General features: G+C 47.7%; 1 protein-coding gene across 20 annotated transcripts in view; it reads right to left on the bottom strand.

The window, feature by feature from the left end:
* Nucleotides 1-16,560, bottom strand: part of map7b (microtubule-associated protein 7b) — a 37,427-nt gene that overhangs the window by 12,621 nt on the left and 8,246 nt on the right. For 11 of the 20 annotated variants that reach the window (XM_048985704.1, XM_048985700.1, XM_048985697.1 and 8 more), the window contains exons 2-8: nucleotides 4,699-4,797; nucleotides 4,266-4,343; nucleotides 2,991-3,154; nucleotides 2,295-2,409; nucleotides 2,041-2,145; nucleotides 1,692-1,754; nucleotides 861-971 (exon numbers count right to left, since the gene is read on the bottom strand). In XM_048985704.1, the coding sequence (XP_048841661.1) occupies nucleotides 861-971; nucleotides 1,692-1,754; nucleotides 2,041-2,145; nucleotides 2,295-2,409; nucleotides 2,991-3,154; nucleotides 4,266-4,343; nucleotides 4,699-4,797 (735 nt within the window). The remainder of the gene's footprint in view (nucleotides 1-860; nucleotides 972-1,691; nucleotides 1,755-2,040; nucleotides 2,146-2,294; nucleotides 2,410-2,990; nucleotides 3,155-4,265; nucleotides 4,344-4,698; nucleotides 4,798-16,560) is intronic. The other 9 variants (XM_048985713.1, XM_048985709.1, XM_048985716.1 and 6 more) reach the window with 4 other exon arrangements.

Here is a 16,560-nt window from a genome sequence, read left to right on the forward strand (position 1 = left end):
GATAACGGGAGCGAGCGGGAGTGACAGAGACGCAGAACGGGAGCGAGCGGGAGTGACAGAGACACAGAACGGGAGTGGGCAGTAATGGTCAGAAATTCAGTGGGAGCGACAGAGACAGAGAACGGGAGCGAGCGGGAGCGACAGACAGATAACGGGAGCGAGCGGGAGTGACAGAGACAGATAACGGGAGCGAGCGGGAGTGACAGAGACGCAGAACGGGAGTGAGCGGGAGTGACAGAGATGCAGAACGGGAGTGGGCAGTAATGGTCAGAAATTCAGTGGGAGCGACAGAGACAGATAACGGGAGCGAGCGGGAGTGACAGAGACAGATAACGGGAGCGAGCGGGAGTGACAGAGACAGATAACGGGAGCGAGCGGGAGTGACAGAGACAGATAACGGGAGCGAGCGGGAGTGACAGAGACAGATAACGGGAGCGAGCGGGAGTGACAGAGACAGATAACGGGAGCGAGCGGGAGTGACAGAGACAGATAACGGGAGCGAGCGGGAGTGACAGAGACAGATAACGGGAGCGAGCGGGAGTGACAGAGACAGATAACGGGAGCGAGCGGGAGTGACAGAGACAGATAACGGGAGCGAGCGGGAGTGACAGAGACAGATAACGGGAGCGAGCGGGAGTGACAGACAGATAACGGGAGCGAGCGGGAGTGACAGAGACAGAACGAGAGCGAGCGGGAGTGACAGAGACACAGAACGGGAGTGGGCAGTAATGGTCAGAAATTCAGTGGGAGCGGAATTAAAAAAACTGTCCCACGCAGGGCTCTAGTATGCGAACCTCTGCCTGGTTCTTTTGGGCCCAGAGGGTGGAGGCGGTGAAATGGGCAGGTGGGGAGCAGCATACCTCTGTCTGGAGTGTTTATAAGCGTGGCTGAAGATGATGACAATCGCTTGGTAATCACTGGCTCTGGCCGCTTGGAGAGGTTGACTGTGGAAACCGACCTCCTGTCCACATCTACAACAAACAGAGATTAGAATGCATGGTGGGGATGGACGGGGCACAGGCACAAACTCAGACTACACAGCTAGCCGTGCTTCTAAGGGATGCAGGCAGGGGGCACTGTCCATGGCCTCACGTAACTCTTCCACCCAACATGTATGACTGACCTTACAATACACAGAAATCAGATCTCCTGCCATTGGGAATGGACGATTTGAAACTGATTTCTCATTGAATTATTAGCAGCTAGAGGCAAATTATACTGGAACATTCCCAAAAGTGTCAGTCATGTCACTCGAGATAAATGATGCCTTACAAAAATCTTCCGTTGGCAGGTGTCAGTTTACGGAAGTGTGCTGTAACCTAATACCTATTCCTGAACTTTCCATAGAGTATCAAGCCCCCTGGCCAGCCCGCCCTTAGAAGCCTACCAGCGAACTACTCTATTACAGGTTTATGGCCCATACAACCAGTCTATGCAATGACTCTGTTGGCTACGCTAACGATGGCTACGCTAATGCTAATGACGGCTACGCTAATGCTAATGACGGCCACGCAGCCATAGGGCTGATACACTTGCGTCGCTGTACGCTAATGTTAGCACTACACGGCAGCATCGCGACTCTGCACTTCACTACTGATAGCATGGGCCTGCAGAGCAGCCTGCAACTGCTATGACTCGGTATTCAAGTTCTGATCCAATACCACCATGTCCGCGGACAGAAGCGAAAGCACCTGGGAAGTGACGTTCTAGGCCCTCTAGATCGAGAGGAAATAGGATAGCAGACTCAAAAAGGCCTGGACAGGGGAAACACAAAGAGAGGGGAAGGCGGAGCGAAATGGTGAGAAACTCCCAGAAACAAAGGCAAAAAAAAAGAACAAATGAATGAATGCGTCGATAGCACACCACGCCAAAATGTAAGGAATACAAGCAGAGAGAGAGGAACTGGGGAGGATTGGGGATGGAAATGAGAGGAAAACCTTCTGCTGTTCTGACTGCCTCTTACGGGCTGCGGCATCGCGGGTAAGAAAGCACACAAGGTCACAACCTTAGCATCGTCACGAACTGGACGGGGAGGGGTACCTCTGATATCAGACACTAGGTCTGGCTGCTTAGGTGTGTGTGAAGTAAAAGAGAGAATGGGAAACTGAAGCATGTAGGAGCGGCAGGGCATAGACTTCTTGGAGGCTGAGACAGGAAGAGAGTCAGAGACAGAGAGAGACAGAGACACAAAGAGAAAGAGTCAGAAACAGAGTCAAAGAAAGAGACAGACAGATAAAACAGAAAACGAGAGAAAGATGAAACGGCTCATGTATAAAGAGGTGGGCAGCTGTTACCACTGGTGTGGCCAGTGGTGCCGTGGTGGGTCCCGCCCCAGGACCAGCGGTTCGGCTTCGGCTTGGTCTTCTGGCTGCGCTCAAGGGTCCGGCGTATCACCGCCTCGTGCCGAGCCTGAAACACCCCCACGTCCCAGAAGTTTGACCGTCAGCAGATACAGCGACATCAATGCCTCTACCCTGCCTCCCGATAGGCCGGCAGCATGCAACTCCGCTAAAAATGCTGACATCAACATGAAGATCTGCGGAAGATGCCTGCCGCCATTTATGTTCACTCTGCCATTAGGCCAGACACCACGTTAGGCGCCACTTACATTAGCATCAGCCTAAAAAGGGAAAATGAATGGCATCTAAATGACTAGCATGGAAAACGGGCGGATGTCATAACAGCACAACTCCTACTCATTAAAAACTTAATTGGTTTTTCACCACTCATCAATCAGGGAGAATTCCCCAGGGTCACCCCAACACCCCAGACGCCCGTAACTCTGGTCACGTCCTGCTGTGTTTGGGAGATCAAGCAGACGTCCTATCAGGGAGCGATTTTGTGTCATGTGACTCTGATTAATCACCCAGGCGGTTATGTGTCGGTAGAGAGAGCTCAGTCATCAGAACAAAAAGTTCAAATGAGCTGCCTTTCCCCAGGAACTCATACTCCACTAGGGGGTGCTCTGCCACGTGGAGACCACCCCTCACCTTCTCTTCCTCCAGCTTCTGCTTTCGCTTCTCCTCCACAGCGGCCCTGCGCTGCTCCTCTCGAGCCCTCTGGTCCTCCAGCCGTTTACGCCTTTCCTCCAGCTGCCTCTCGTAGTATTGCCGGGCACGCTCCTCCCGCTGCAGCCAGGCCGTCTCCCGCAGGGCTGAGCACGGGTGGCATGCATCACTGCACACGCTACAGAACCACCGACAGCACTGCGGCGCCGCCCACAGCCTCCGCTAAAGCCTCCCCACAGCGCCCCTTATTGGCCGCAGTTTCACGCAGTGCCTTTAATCTGCTTTACTGTGACACTTTCCAATTACATCCTACTGCATATCACACTAATGTACACAGGCCTATAAAGAGTACTCGGACACCTAATTCTGAGCAGTCCCGGATTCCACACACTTGAACCCCCCTCTTAAAATCTACTCCCACATTAAGTGGTTATCCCCCTGCCGGGTTGTAAAACATTTGCTGGGTATGGGTACAATAGCTTACATAACAGCTCAACTTTGACTGATATCAGACACACAAGTCACACAACAGCACTATGGCCAAAGTCCAGCTGCGCAGCTCAGGGTTGCTGGCTCAGCCTATCTACACTGCCCCACCTCTGCTGGGATTCACATCCCCCAGTTAATATAGAAACTACTGGCATTGCAGCTCTTTCGATCAGTCTAGGCAAGAAGCTCCAACAGAGACATTTCACTCTCACTCTGCTGGCCGTTCTGCTTTTACAACTTGAATTACCAGCCTTAACCTGGCCATCAGACACTACTCTTTTTCATCAATTGCTGCAATGACAGTTTCACATTTAGCTAGTAAAAAAAAGTTTATTAACCTCACACTGCATAAAACACTTCTGTGCAGAGGCAGGAAAGCTCCTGAACCATCAACAACTGCACTGCAGTGAAGGGAAGGGTACAGGACCAATAGCATGCCTGCATTGCTGTGAAGGGCATGACCCAGGACCAGTAGCATGCCTGCACTACAGTGAAGGGAAGGATGCAGGACCAATGGCATGCCTGCACTGCAGTGAAGGGAGAGGCAAAGACCCAATAAGACACCGCCATCGCCCGCAAGGCCTTAAGCCAACGGCATCACACTTTAATCATGAAGCCAGTCTTAGGTCAGATTACAGCCAGAAGAGCTGCTTTGGAAGCACACAGACAATCTCCTCTAAGTGCACAGGTTTTGTCAGTTTACTGCAAACTCCAATCAGGCTTTGGATCCACAGTCATGTGACAGACAGAGCAGGGCGATGCTCATACCAAACTGCTTCTCATGTTCTTCTCTCCGCTCCCGGGCCAGCCGAAGACGCTCGTCAGTCTTCAATGACAAGGGCTCTGCTAAGAGGGACAGAGCTCCCAGTCAGCATATATGCAGAGAGCTGAACACACACACACACACACACATCAGTCTATCTAAATGGGGACTGTCCATTCATTTCTATGGGAAAAACCCTAATCCCAATCACGACACCCTTAACCCCTACCCAGCCCTAACCTTAAGCATAAGTAACCAACCAAAATAGACTTTTGGCACTTTTTTGATTGCATTCACAGATTTTTATAAAATTGACATCCAAATTGGGACCTGAAGAAGTGTCCCTAGAAGTAAGGAAGTTTCAGATTTTACCGCACTTTTGGGACATTTTGGTCCCCAAATGTGATCTATGCAAACCGAGACCAGGGCCAACCCAACCTGTTCTGCTCCCAGCGCTGCTGCTGACGTTCTGTCCCACTCCAGCAGAAGTAGGTCGACCGGAGGCCTTCTCCCCGGATTTGAGGTGAGCTTCTGTGCCTACAAGACACAGCAGAGGGACAAATGCTTAATCATTTTTTTTTGTGCATGGCTATTGAAGGCTAAGCAGCAAATAAGTTTATTTAATCAAGTGGTTATCGAACAGAACAGCAGCAAAGACTATCGAAGAGGCTGACCCCACATTCTGAACCTGCATAGCCAAACATATTTACAGGACTCGATGGCGACCGACTCTCAGAGCCAGATTACTGGGACGTTTCATGAATCCACCCTGGTGCAGACTGATAGCGTTTGGCAGACGATGGCTGAGAAAGCTCACTGCCAAAACCTCCATGTGAGAACCCATTAAACGTGCCTCCTGCCAATAACGTGTGAGCAACCGCCAGAATGTGGCAGCACCGGTGGGGCAAGGGCGAGATCTTGGGGATTGCCTGCTTTGATAATGGGGAAAATTAACCTCAGAAGGCTTTCCTGAGGTATTCTGCAAGGCGACTGTCAGAGGGATGGAGTTCAGCTGCCCCTCCCCTGATGCTAGTGAGCGTGCCACACCTCTGTGCTCCACTCAAAACATTTGGCCCGGAGTCAGAGTCTAAGAACAAGCTCAGGATTGACTTTGTGACACCTTCTCCATAAATCCAGGCAAACTGCACCCACTTAGACTTCTGCTGCTTGAGGGAACGAGAAATAAGATCCGGAACAAGCCTGTGGGAGTCGGTTCACGGTCATAACAAGGAGAACACACCCTTCCACAGGTAGCAGCTAGCCGACCTGTAAATCACAGACCGTAAACAAGAACCACATCATAACTGAGCTCACATTAATAATGGACAAAAGCTAGCAAGCAGGCAGCTGGCAAACTGTTAGTGACGCCCTCCTGGATCGGGTAGCGCTTGACAAACATATCACTTCTCAGTCTGACTTGTGACTCAGCAATCCCTTCTGCATCATGGAGCTCTTTTACGTAACTGCCCTGTGCTGTAGGGCTTTAGCTGTACCATAAAGTAGGATCAGGGGGCAGTATAGTGGTGCAGTGCACTGTTACCTCACACCTCTGGGACCCAGAGTGTTTGTGTGTGAGTGACTGGTGTGCGAGTGTGCCCTGTGATGGGCTGGCCCCCCATCCTGGGTTGTTTCCTGCCTCATGCCCATTGCTTCCGGGATAGGCTCCGGACCCCCCGCGACCCAGTAGGATAAGTGGTTTGGAAAATGGATGGATGGATGGATGATATAGCACCTTTCATAAATCCAAGGTTGCTTTAAAAGAAGAAAAAAAATAAATATCAAAGCAATTGTGGAAGAGAAGAAATGTCCGTTAGACAAGAGTGTCCTTAAGTCAGATTTGAAAGTAGAAAATGAAGAGGAGACAGAGAGACTGAGGAAGAGAATTCAGGAGGTTGGGGGCAATGGCACTGAATGAGCTGCCACTCATAGTGAGAAGCATGGTGTGAGGGACAAGGAGTGGATTAGAACTGGATGACCAGAGAGAGGGGGGGGGAGTAAGTAAGAGGCCAGGAGATGACGGCGGTAAGGGGGGGGTAAAGGCCATGTAGTGCTCTGAAGGTGATTAGCAAGATTTTTAATTTCCTATGTGACAGAACTGGCAATGAGTGTAGCTGTAATGGAAATGGGGAGATGTGAGCAGGACGCCTGTTATGGGTGAGGACTCCAGCAAGCAGAGCTGAGAATGAACTGAGGCTTTTGGAAAGACGTGGCAAGAAGCCACATGAGAAGGGAACCGCAGTAGTCAATGCAGGACATGAACAAAGAATGAGCCAGAGTTTTTGCATCGTTGTTGGATGAGAAGTGACTGCGGTGGAGCGATGTTACAGAAGTGGTGAAATGCAGTTTTGGTGAGGAACTTGATAAGCTGATCGAAGTTCCGAAGTTCAGTGATGGATCAAGCAATACCCGAGAGCAGGAGCAACAGGAGCAGCCGTACTGCACACGCCATCAGTGCAGATAGATGTTTTGCATAATGAGGATTTAGGAGCTACCACCAAAACTTCAGTTTTACCCGTATTTGGCTTGAGAAAGTTATCATACACCCAAAGCTTCAAGTGATAGAGGCACGATATAAGGTTATTCAATGGGGGATTGCTAGCTTCTGTAATTGAATATCATCTGTATAGAAGAAAACATTAAGGCTAAGACTATGAATGATCTGACTAAGGGCCAGCACATAATAATAAAAAATATATAGTTAAATTTTTTTTAAAAAAAGGTGTATTTGAATTCTGTCTTGTGAAAATGTCTATATAATGGTAACAAGGAAATTCTACCCTACACCGGTCACATGGTACATAGATCCGCCCCCGCGATGCCCTGATTGGCCATTAGTAACACGGACTGCACCACATGCAGATAGGGAGGTTCGGAGGTAGAAGCACTGCCCAGAAGTGAAGCTAAATTCTCTGCAGAATAGATGTGCCCAGTCGATGACGAAATTCAGGAAAACTGATCTGGCCTGACTGCTAGACGTAAAGCTCACGTGGGAGTTGCAGGTCTTATGGTCTATAAACCAAGCATCAGAGCAAACAAGACCACCCTACAAGCCAGAAAACAGGGAAATGAAAAGGACATACACATGGGACACAAAGACTCAGAATCAAAAGAGGGCTCCACTACTAGCTTTATATAAAACCTGACCTTAGTTACAAATTCCATCACCCAGCATTACTCTAAGCTGGACATTTGTTATAACATCAAAATTAGCAACGCAATATACATTTTAGATTCTGAGCCTGTGCTCACATTTAATAGCAAATCCATTTGTGTTTTCAAACAGCAAGGGCATTACTGAAATGTAATTAGTTACGGAATAGTTAATTCCAAGCAGAAGTCACATTATTGCAAGACAGGTCAGGTTGGGGAGTGTGCACTGGTACAGCACATCACCGCACCCATCACACGATGGAAAACACCTCAGGATCTCGGGCGGAGATCCTCTCAGGCCGACATGTGATCCAGTCCCAACCTCTAGAAACGGCCGCCTGTCTGCTGCAGCCGGGTGGGCGTCTCCTTGGCCTGGTCCAGCTGCTCAGGTTCTCAGCAATGAGGATCCTGTGAGCTGGATCACCTTCAGAGAATCACTCCACATGGCCGTGGAGCCATAACTGATGCTCCCACACAATGCAGGTGCCTCATTCAAGACTCCCTGAGCAACCAATCGTTCAACATAAAAATCACACCTGTGGTACCTGAGAATTCTCTGAAGAGGCGCAGTACCGAAGGAGTCCAGTCTTCGTCTCAGCTCACTGGATAGCGTCCATGTCTCACAGCCATACAGCAAGACAGGGAGCACCAGGACTCTAAAGACTTGGACCTTTGTCCTCTTGCAAAGATATCGGGAACGCCACACACCCCTTTCCAGAGACCTCATGACACCCCATGCTCTCCCAGACCATCTGCTGACTTTATAGGAAAAGTCACCAGAGACATGAATGTTGCTGCTGAGGTAGGTGAACTTCTCAACACGGTCGACGTTATCTCTGCAGACAAAAATACCACTGACGGCTGTGCCCAAGAGGTCAAAGGCCTGGAGCTTGGTTTTTATCCAGGACAATTGCAAACCCAGACAGTCAGACTCCTCTCTCAAAAGCCCTAATTAGAGTCCCCACTTACTCCACGAGCACTATTTTTTGGCAAAGTCAAGATCGATGAATTTTTCTTCACTGACAGACGCCCCACAGCCGCTAGACCCCACAACCCTGCCCCGTGCAAGCATTGAAGAGTAGGAGCAAGAACACACTGACAAACCCCAGAATCAACTGGGAAGAACACAGAGTTTCTGCCTCCACTCTGCACAGCACTCACAGTACCAGTGTTCAGGCTGACCATGACGTTCAGCAATTTCGGGGACCCCACGAAATCAAACTGCGGGCAACCAAACAGTGCATTAAAAATAAACATCTTAGAAATTAGAGTTTAAAGACCTTGGGACAGTGTTCCAGTGACAGCGCGAGCAGTGGTTTGGGGTTACTGCTGACGCTGACAGAGGATAAGTGCAGTGCTGTCACTCTACGCCGGTCACCAGCGACCTGCCCACCCACCAGGGCCTCACTGCTGCCTTTCATCCACTTCACATGTCACTTCCTGCACAGCAAGGTAAAACCCACACAGCCATCCTATTCCTGTTGTAAACTGTGGGTACATCTATAAATACGGCGAGTCATATCCTCATCGGACCCGGCCCTGTACCTCTGTGTCTCACACGGGATCCAGCCCCGGGTCCGAGTTGACCTGGATGTGCTTGATGAGGTACCTGTCCCAGAAAACCTAGCAAGTCTGTCCCAGTTAAATCAGACGGCCGTGATCACATGCTCTGTAACACTCACATGGCTATTTAATGCTTGATCATCAAAGTCGGTTAGGCTTTGAAAGTATCTATTTTGCATGCCGTCATACCGTCCAGACCTACTATTTTGGTGCTTTTTTCCCCCAAAGCGAAATACTGCGGTATACTGTATTAGCGTAAGACCACCAAAGCCTTGCCTCCTATCACACCTTCATTTAGGAACCTTAGGCTCTCCTTGAAAGCTTAAAAACAAAAAAACTCACACTAATGCCTAGGGCTGGATGGTATATCGAATTTTCCAGCTATATTGACATATTTTCATTAATGTAGTCAATACTGTTTATATCTATATATTTTTCTTTTGTGATAAAATTAGGCTTCTACAGTATTAGGAATTTTTAATAGAGACATATAGTATCCCTTCCTGGCTGTAAATTGCAGCGGTTGTGACGTTGCACAGAATCCCAAAATTCACAGCTAAAATCAAACCATTCGTATAGAAGCATCTCACGGGGAAGCTGATAGAGGGGAAAGGTGGAGTCATCATTACTTGGTTCATTTTGTTTTAAAAAACACTGCTCAAACTACATTTGTAATACTTGTTTTATTTTGATGAAGGCTAATATTTTACAATAAGTATCTTTCCAGTTATTAAGCTTTCAATTTTTATGCTTTTTACAGCTGTTTGACTTAGATAGTTTTCTTGTTCCTAAACTTTTCTTTTAAGAAGAAAGTCGTACAATGAGACAAAGATCCTATCGGTGGACATAGGGGAGTTGTAGCTGCTTTATTTGACCCATGCGACACAGACACTCAATTTATTTTTGTCTTGGACTGTTTGGAATAAAGAAAATGTCTATACTGAATAGCTGTATATTTGCAATGGGGAAATGAAGCCCCATGTTTGTAGTTCATTTTGACCACTCTGTTTTCTCACATGCGGCTTATAACTAAAGCTTTACTCCACTTCATAATAAATACCGAGATATATCTCATGTATCGCTGTTCTGGATAAAAATACGATGATATGGTGTTTGTCTCATATCGCCATGGGCGTCGCCCCCATTAAATCCGAGGGGGGCGTGTCCCCCTCACATTTCATAATTATTCGTTTAGACCCCCCCCACATTTAACACAAAATATTAGTTTTATGCCAGTGTCCCCCCCGACATTCAAAATACTTCTGACGCCCCTGCATATCGCCCAGCCCTAATAAAGTTGACTTGATGAAATAAGTGCAGTATTTCTGGGTTTAGGTGCTGTGTGTCACAGTGCCCTACAGAGTCCCGGCCCCACTACCAGGCCGTCCCCTTCATAGCCGGTACCGGTCCAATCAGAATGAGCCGTACCTCTCCCCAGGTACCACAGGAGTGCCACACTGTCTGTATTTCACATGATCCTGTACTGTGGCTCCGCCCCCCACGCCGGCGAGGCCAGTCGCCAAGGAAACGCAGCTACGGCAGGCAGGGACGGATTATGGGTTGTGTGGGCCCCTGGGCAAAACGTTCGCGAGGGCCCCCCCCACCACCACCAGCACCACAACCACCACAATTCAAGGGCCCTTGGCAGCCAAACACCCTCCCTATAGGGTCAGGGGCCCTTGTAGGCAGAGGATCAAAGAATGTAGGCCCTCTAAAATAGACAAACGAAAATACATTGTTGATAAGCGCTGCAAATTGTTTTGGGCTAGGGGCCCCACGGGCCCCCTGCACCCCAAGGGCCCCTGGGCAGCGGCCCCGCTGGCCCGGTCCGTAATCCATCCCTGACGGCAGGGACACACATGCGTATTGGTATCAGACAGCAGTTGTACTACAGATCGTACATCCAGAATATGAGCTGATAACTAAATTTCGGTACCAGAATGGGCCTGTGGGATTATCACCTTATATATCCACAGCAGCCACAAAATGAGAACTTAAAGTTAAACACAAGCATAAGTGCAACTTAATGAGGCCTTTATAGGGAAAGATCCGGGGAGCTGAAATACAGAAAATACTGAGTTTCATCTGCCTTTTCAAGCACAAAAGGGTCCCCTTTGCTACAGAGAACCTTTCTACAACATTTTTTGAACATCTTCTGTGGTTTCCTCAGCTTAAAACTTCAGTGTCACAAACTTGGCATCAGTCTGCATAACCAGCATCTAGAATATTTCCCGCCAGTCTTGCTAATTCGCATGATTTTTCACTTTCAGAAGCACGATATTCCAAAAAAATTTTTCGATATATAAATAGAGAAAAACATATTTTCTGTCTTTAATTTATTTTCAGTCTGTATCTATAAATTTAAATTAGTATTTTATGAAATTCAGTTGTTTATTGTCCACTTATTACTGTAAAGTCTCTCAGTAGGAAAAGCACTTTGAAACCCCTTACACAAATACCCTATTTAGCATGTCAAGCAGGGTACAGCACATACTACAGATGACTTCAGAAAGGCACAGAACAGCATAAGCACTCTGCTGGGAGACATAGTGCCATTTCGAGGTGATAACAAAAAATACAAAAGGCTGATTTTGCCACCTGCAGTAAATCAAGGTACCAGCTTTAGGAAACACTAAATAATTGGTGCCAAACCCAAAGTTCTAACTAAACAAGCAGGCTGGAACCATTGGTATGCATCTCTGCCGGGAAGCAGGGACAATGGCGGCTCTCTGCCCCACAACAATGGGCATCTCTGTGCTCCATTCACCATCCTTCAGAGATCAGGGCTGAGGTCACACAGCGCGGGAAAGCCGAATTTCCCATATCCCAGCTAACTGCACAGCATCACTGCACCTGTAATGGAGCACCTAGAGGTCACACGGCATCCGTAACGGGACATCTCAGCGCACAGCCCAGCCCAGCATGCAGCACAGCGCACAGCCCAGCCCAGCATGCAGCACAGCGCACAGCACAGGCGTCATGCTGAGAAGCTTCCAGCACTCAGCGCCACATGCAGGCTAAGTAAACTAGCAGGCAGGCTACACAGGCAATGTCAACACACACAGAGACTTTGGAGCCCATAAAGGAGGATCACAAAGGCCCCTTCTCAGCTTTGCTGGCAAACCCCAGTGTTGACACAGCATACTGACCTCCTATTCAACTGCACAAACGCACCCAAACGCAAACAGCTAGAAAAAACATGGCCTGCCAGAGAAGCTGCTCGCTGAGCGGCACGATTTGAAACACCAGTGTAAAAATCTACGAAGGACTTTGGATGGTAAACAGGCAGCAGTGTCGGCACATTTTGGTTATCCAGTAAAGTACAGTATTTTTTTTTTTTTTTTACCATATTTTAAGTTAAGTTAATCTAAGAAGTTCTTGACTGTTATTCTGTTTATTGTTCCAAATTGTTGATGATAATTAAAGGTTTTCCCAGTTTTTCTTATGCTCCCCCCCAATAAAAAGAAAGTACAGCAAAATCCGAGGTACTAACAGACTCAAGAATCAATGGCTGAACTGAATTGTCTGAAATGAATTTGGAGGATCGCTACACCGCTAATGTTAGTTCAAGCGGCAGCAGCCCGGTGTAAAGTGAAGCTGAAGCACCCAGCTGTGAAGCAGGACCTCAATGCTGCCCTCGAAGGGCGATAGGCAGAGCAGACAGGCGTCTGTACTAATGCGCTGCTTCAGGGCTGCTGTCTCGCGCTCTCAGTACAGGCCATGGCTCTGACGACCCTGTAGACCCCACAGCCACCCAGCGCCCTTTACATCCTGGAGCACACGTTCAGCAACAAAACATGTAATCTGGAAACTAGAATTTTCTTATGTTTAATGTTCTTATGTTTTTAAATAGTTCATATAAGATCTCTTTTCTAGCAGTTTCCTGTATGCTCGGCAATAAAATTGCGCCCAGGGTGTACCCCTGCCTCGCTGGGATGGACCCCAGACCTTCTGTAAAGAGCAGGAACAATGGATTTGGCATGACAAGTTACAGAAGCAAGAAACCTAGTGGTGGAAACTGATGCTATCATTGGTGTACAAGCCCCTCCCCCCTCCTACGAGACCAGCCACTAAGCCTCAATCAGCATTTATTCCTGTTGTTACAAGTATATTTGAGGGCTTTTCTGTTAAATGATACTAAAGTAGCAAACCATGGTAGCTTCCATCCATCCTTTTTCTTATCCTATTCAGGGTCAAGTGTGATCCGGAGCCTATCCGAGCAAGGAACAGGGAACAACCCAGGATGGGGCTTCAACCCATTGAAGGGGCCATGCTAGCTTCTCATTTGAAAACACAATATGCGATCATACTTTCTTTTAAAAATAAAACCTGTCTGAACCTGTCTGAACTGGCTTCCAATAAAATTAAGACCTTTGCAGATGTCTAGTGCAGTGTTTCTCAACCTCTCAACCAGTATTTTTGCTCCCTCCTGGAGACCAAGGTAAGGATACAGTCTACATTGGGAGCTGGTAGGGAGCAAAATTGTGGACTGTCTGTGGGCCCCTGAGGACTGAGCTGGAAAAAACTGCTCTAGGAACCTTCTCAAGTTGTCCCGCACACTCTAATGCATTCTGTGGACAAATCCTCCAAAACAGCTTGTGTAAGATTCCCTCATGTGGGCCAGAACGGACAGCCTGATCCCCAAAAAACTGCACAAACACACTCAAATGAATTTTTTAAGAGATTAGATCATGCTAGGAGATGCCATGAGGACATGAGGAGATGCCCGCCCAGAAGGCAGCCTGCTGTGCAGAGCTGGGCGGAAAGGGCAGAGCTGGGCCTGGCTGGGCGCTCGTGCGAGGCCCGGTCCGGCAGGCTGCCCTTCCCGATTACGGTGGTTAAGGCCGATTTTACGGGAACATCCTCCGTTTCCCCCATGATATCACAGGCGCCTCACATTCCCCATACCCCTGCACAGCAGGTGGCCTGCAAGCAGGTCATAGCACAGATCTCACGGCATGGGGCCGTGGTCTGGGAGCAGCGCTAGAAAGTGTGTCTGCGGCCCAACTGGGGGTGAATCGGACAATGCAGGACTAGAGTACAAGAACGTATCTCACAGGAGGAAGCCAGGCAAGGCATTTGGGCCAGAATGCAGCGCTCAGAATCTGCCAGCTGCTGTTCAGAAATGCCAAAAAAAATGCATGTAGGAACAGCCTCAATCCTCATCAAGTGCTTTGATCATTACACATTGTCAACTCACAGAAAATGAAACCCTCGCCAACCTGTACAGTACAAACCGGTGAGGCCTGGTCCTCCTCTGCTTTGCTCATCCTTCCCAGAATGCACAGGGATCTGAATCACCAGCTCTGCGGCACCCTACAGCCCCACATCTCGGCGGCTCAGGGAGGCTGAAACTCTCTCGCTGGACTCAGTGAGTAGCACAGGGCTCCCAGTGTCCAACAGCTGAGGCTTGCGGAGGCGTGGCTGAAAGATTGTGCCCCAGCGTGAGCCCCACCATCCAGGGCCACCATACCGCTGAACCAATAGTGGCAGAGAATTATTGAGATAAAAGACAGGTTGTTGAAGGGTGCCTCTACCAAAGTGACCTCATGTCACCCTCTGCAACTCAGTCTCTGAAATGCTAGAGTCCTTTCACCTCACTTCCTTTCAAGGCTTCTGCCTTGATCCATCCATCCATCCATCCATCCATCTTCCAACCATTTATCCTGGTCAGGGTTCAGAGGAATGGATGTATGGATGCATGGATGGCTAGATGGATGCATAGATGCATGCATGGATGGATGGATTGATGCCTCAGCTTCTGCAGGTGACCTACAAAATCCCCCTCATTTCAGTCACAGACATTCTCCCATAAAACAACTTCCACAATGAGGCAAGGTCACATCGGACAAGGCTGCACTGTTTGTTAAATGAACTGAACTCTGTGCTGACCTCATAATCCCAAGCTTCACCAATTTACAACCTACATCTAGCCTGGGGAAATGCCACCTTAATCATGAACTGTACACTTAACCAAACACAAAAATGCACATAAGCAATGCATGTGGACTGTCCACAAGGGTTCAGTGCATCCTGGTTGCTGCTATGATAGCAGACATTAATCTCAATAGTCTACAAGTTGCACTAATAACTTGATTTATCAAGCTTCTGTAAAATATACATACAAAGACCTTTTTAGTGGACATTGCAGTTCTGTGTGTGATCATTCCACTCCCTATATTATGCATTTAAAGGTTCATTATGGTTCATTTCTTTAAATAGCAAGCTTTTGGTTCTTCAGGTAGTCTGCAAGAGTAGGAGCAGTCACATGTCCTACTTAGAGCAGATCACCGAGCTGGTTTGCGAAGGAGACCCTGGGAAAAGGCTGATGATGCAATCGTGGTAGAAACCTCACTAAAAATACTCAGCCTGTATTTGGCTCATGGAGAACAAACACAATTCATTCTTCTGCCTCCCGATGTTATCCACTCACTGCTTCTCTATTTGGATAGCAGACTATAACATGCACTATAACATAGCATTATTTGCCACGGTTACCAGTGTGAAGACAAAGCAGTCTGATCTGTTTAGATCCAGTCTTTATCATGTATGTAAAGGACTCCCTCTCCAAGGTGACCATGCGCCTTAAGTGTGAAAGGAAAATCTAAAGGGATTCTGGGTAAACATGGGCACCCAAAGACATGTCTATGAAATCTGGGAACGTGGTGGAGAGATTTTGAGTAATACATAAAAATATCCATCTTTTAACTGTCCACTGAGATACAGATAAGGTTCAGGATGGCAGGTTTTAGGTTCAGGGTGGCAGGTTTTAGGTTCAGGGTGGCAGGTTTTAGGTTCAGGATGGCAGGTTTTAGGTTCAGGATGGCAGGTTTTAGGTTCAGGATGGCAGGTTTTAGGTTCAGGATGGCGTGTTGATACCGTGCCTTTTACCAAAAGGTTGCCAGTTCAAAGGTACAATGTGCGTGGCGTTTATGTGGGAGTCGGCAGAGTGATTTTACTGGTTTTACTATCACACACAGTCACACACACAAGCACGCACACGCTTTTTTATCTGCTAGAGGGAGCTCCTGACAATTACAGCATTACAATAGGTTTTCCAGGACATTTATAGCATAAAAATCGGGTACAGAGATTTACTAAATATGACTTGCTTTCGAAAGAATAAAAAGAAAAACGTTTACTGCTGTTTTACCCTTGCCCACGCTGAGAATTTCTTTTAACCTGAAATATATTATTAAAAATAAATCTGTATACAGTTACAAAAGAGTCACTTTGCAAGATGACATGGCTAATGAATCTACTGTACAGAAAAATAGCGCAAACTGGCCTCATTCCACACAAGGACATTAAACTCATTTAAATTTTAAAAAAAAAAATTCAGACAAATGTGGAGAGTTCTCTCAGCGGAGAATTATCTTAACTTTAGCTTAACTGGCAAACAATACACGCCTTTTGGGAACTGTAGTTTGATACTCCTCACGGATAACAATTAAATAGGAATACATCACCGCACCCAGTGATAAAACTGAATCCCAGTCTCAGGTAAGAGCGAGTAGCGTCGCAGCTAACAGCATGTTAACCAAGGATGTGACACCAAAATGTATTGGCTAAGAAGAACAAAGTATA

The sequence above is a fragment of the Brienomyrus brachyistius genome, chromosome 19 (assembly GCF_023856365.1).
Source record: "Brienomyrus brachyistius isolate T26 chromosome 19, BBRACH_0.4, whole genome shotgun sequence".
Classification (NCBI taxonomy): Eukaryota; Metazoa; Chordata; class Actinopteri; order Osteoglossiformes; family Mormyridae; genus Brienomyrus; species Brienomyrus brachyistius.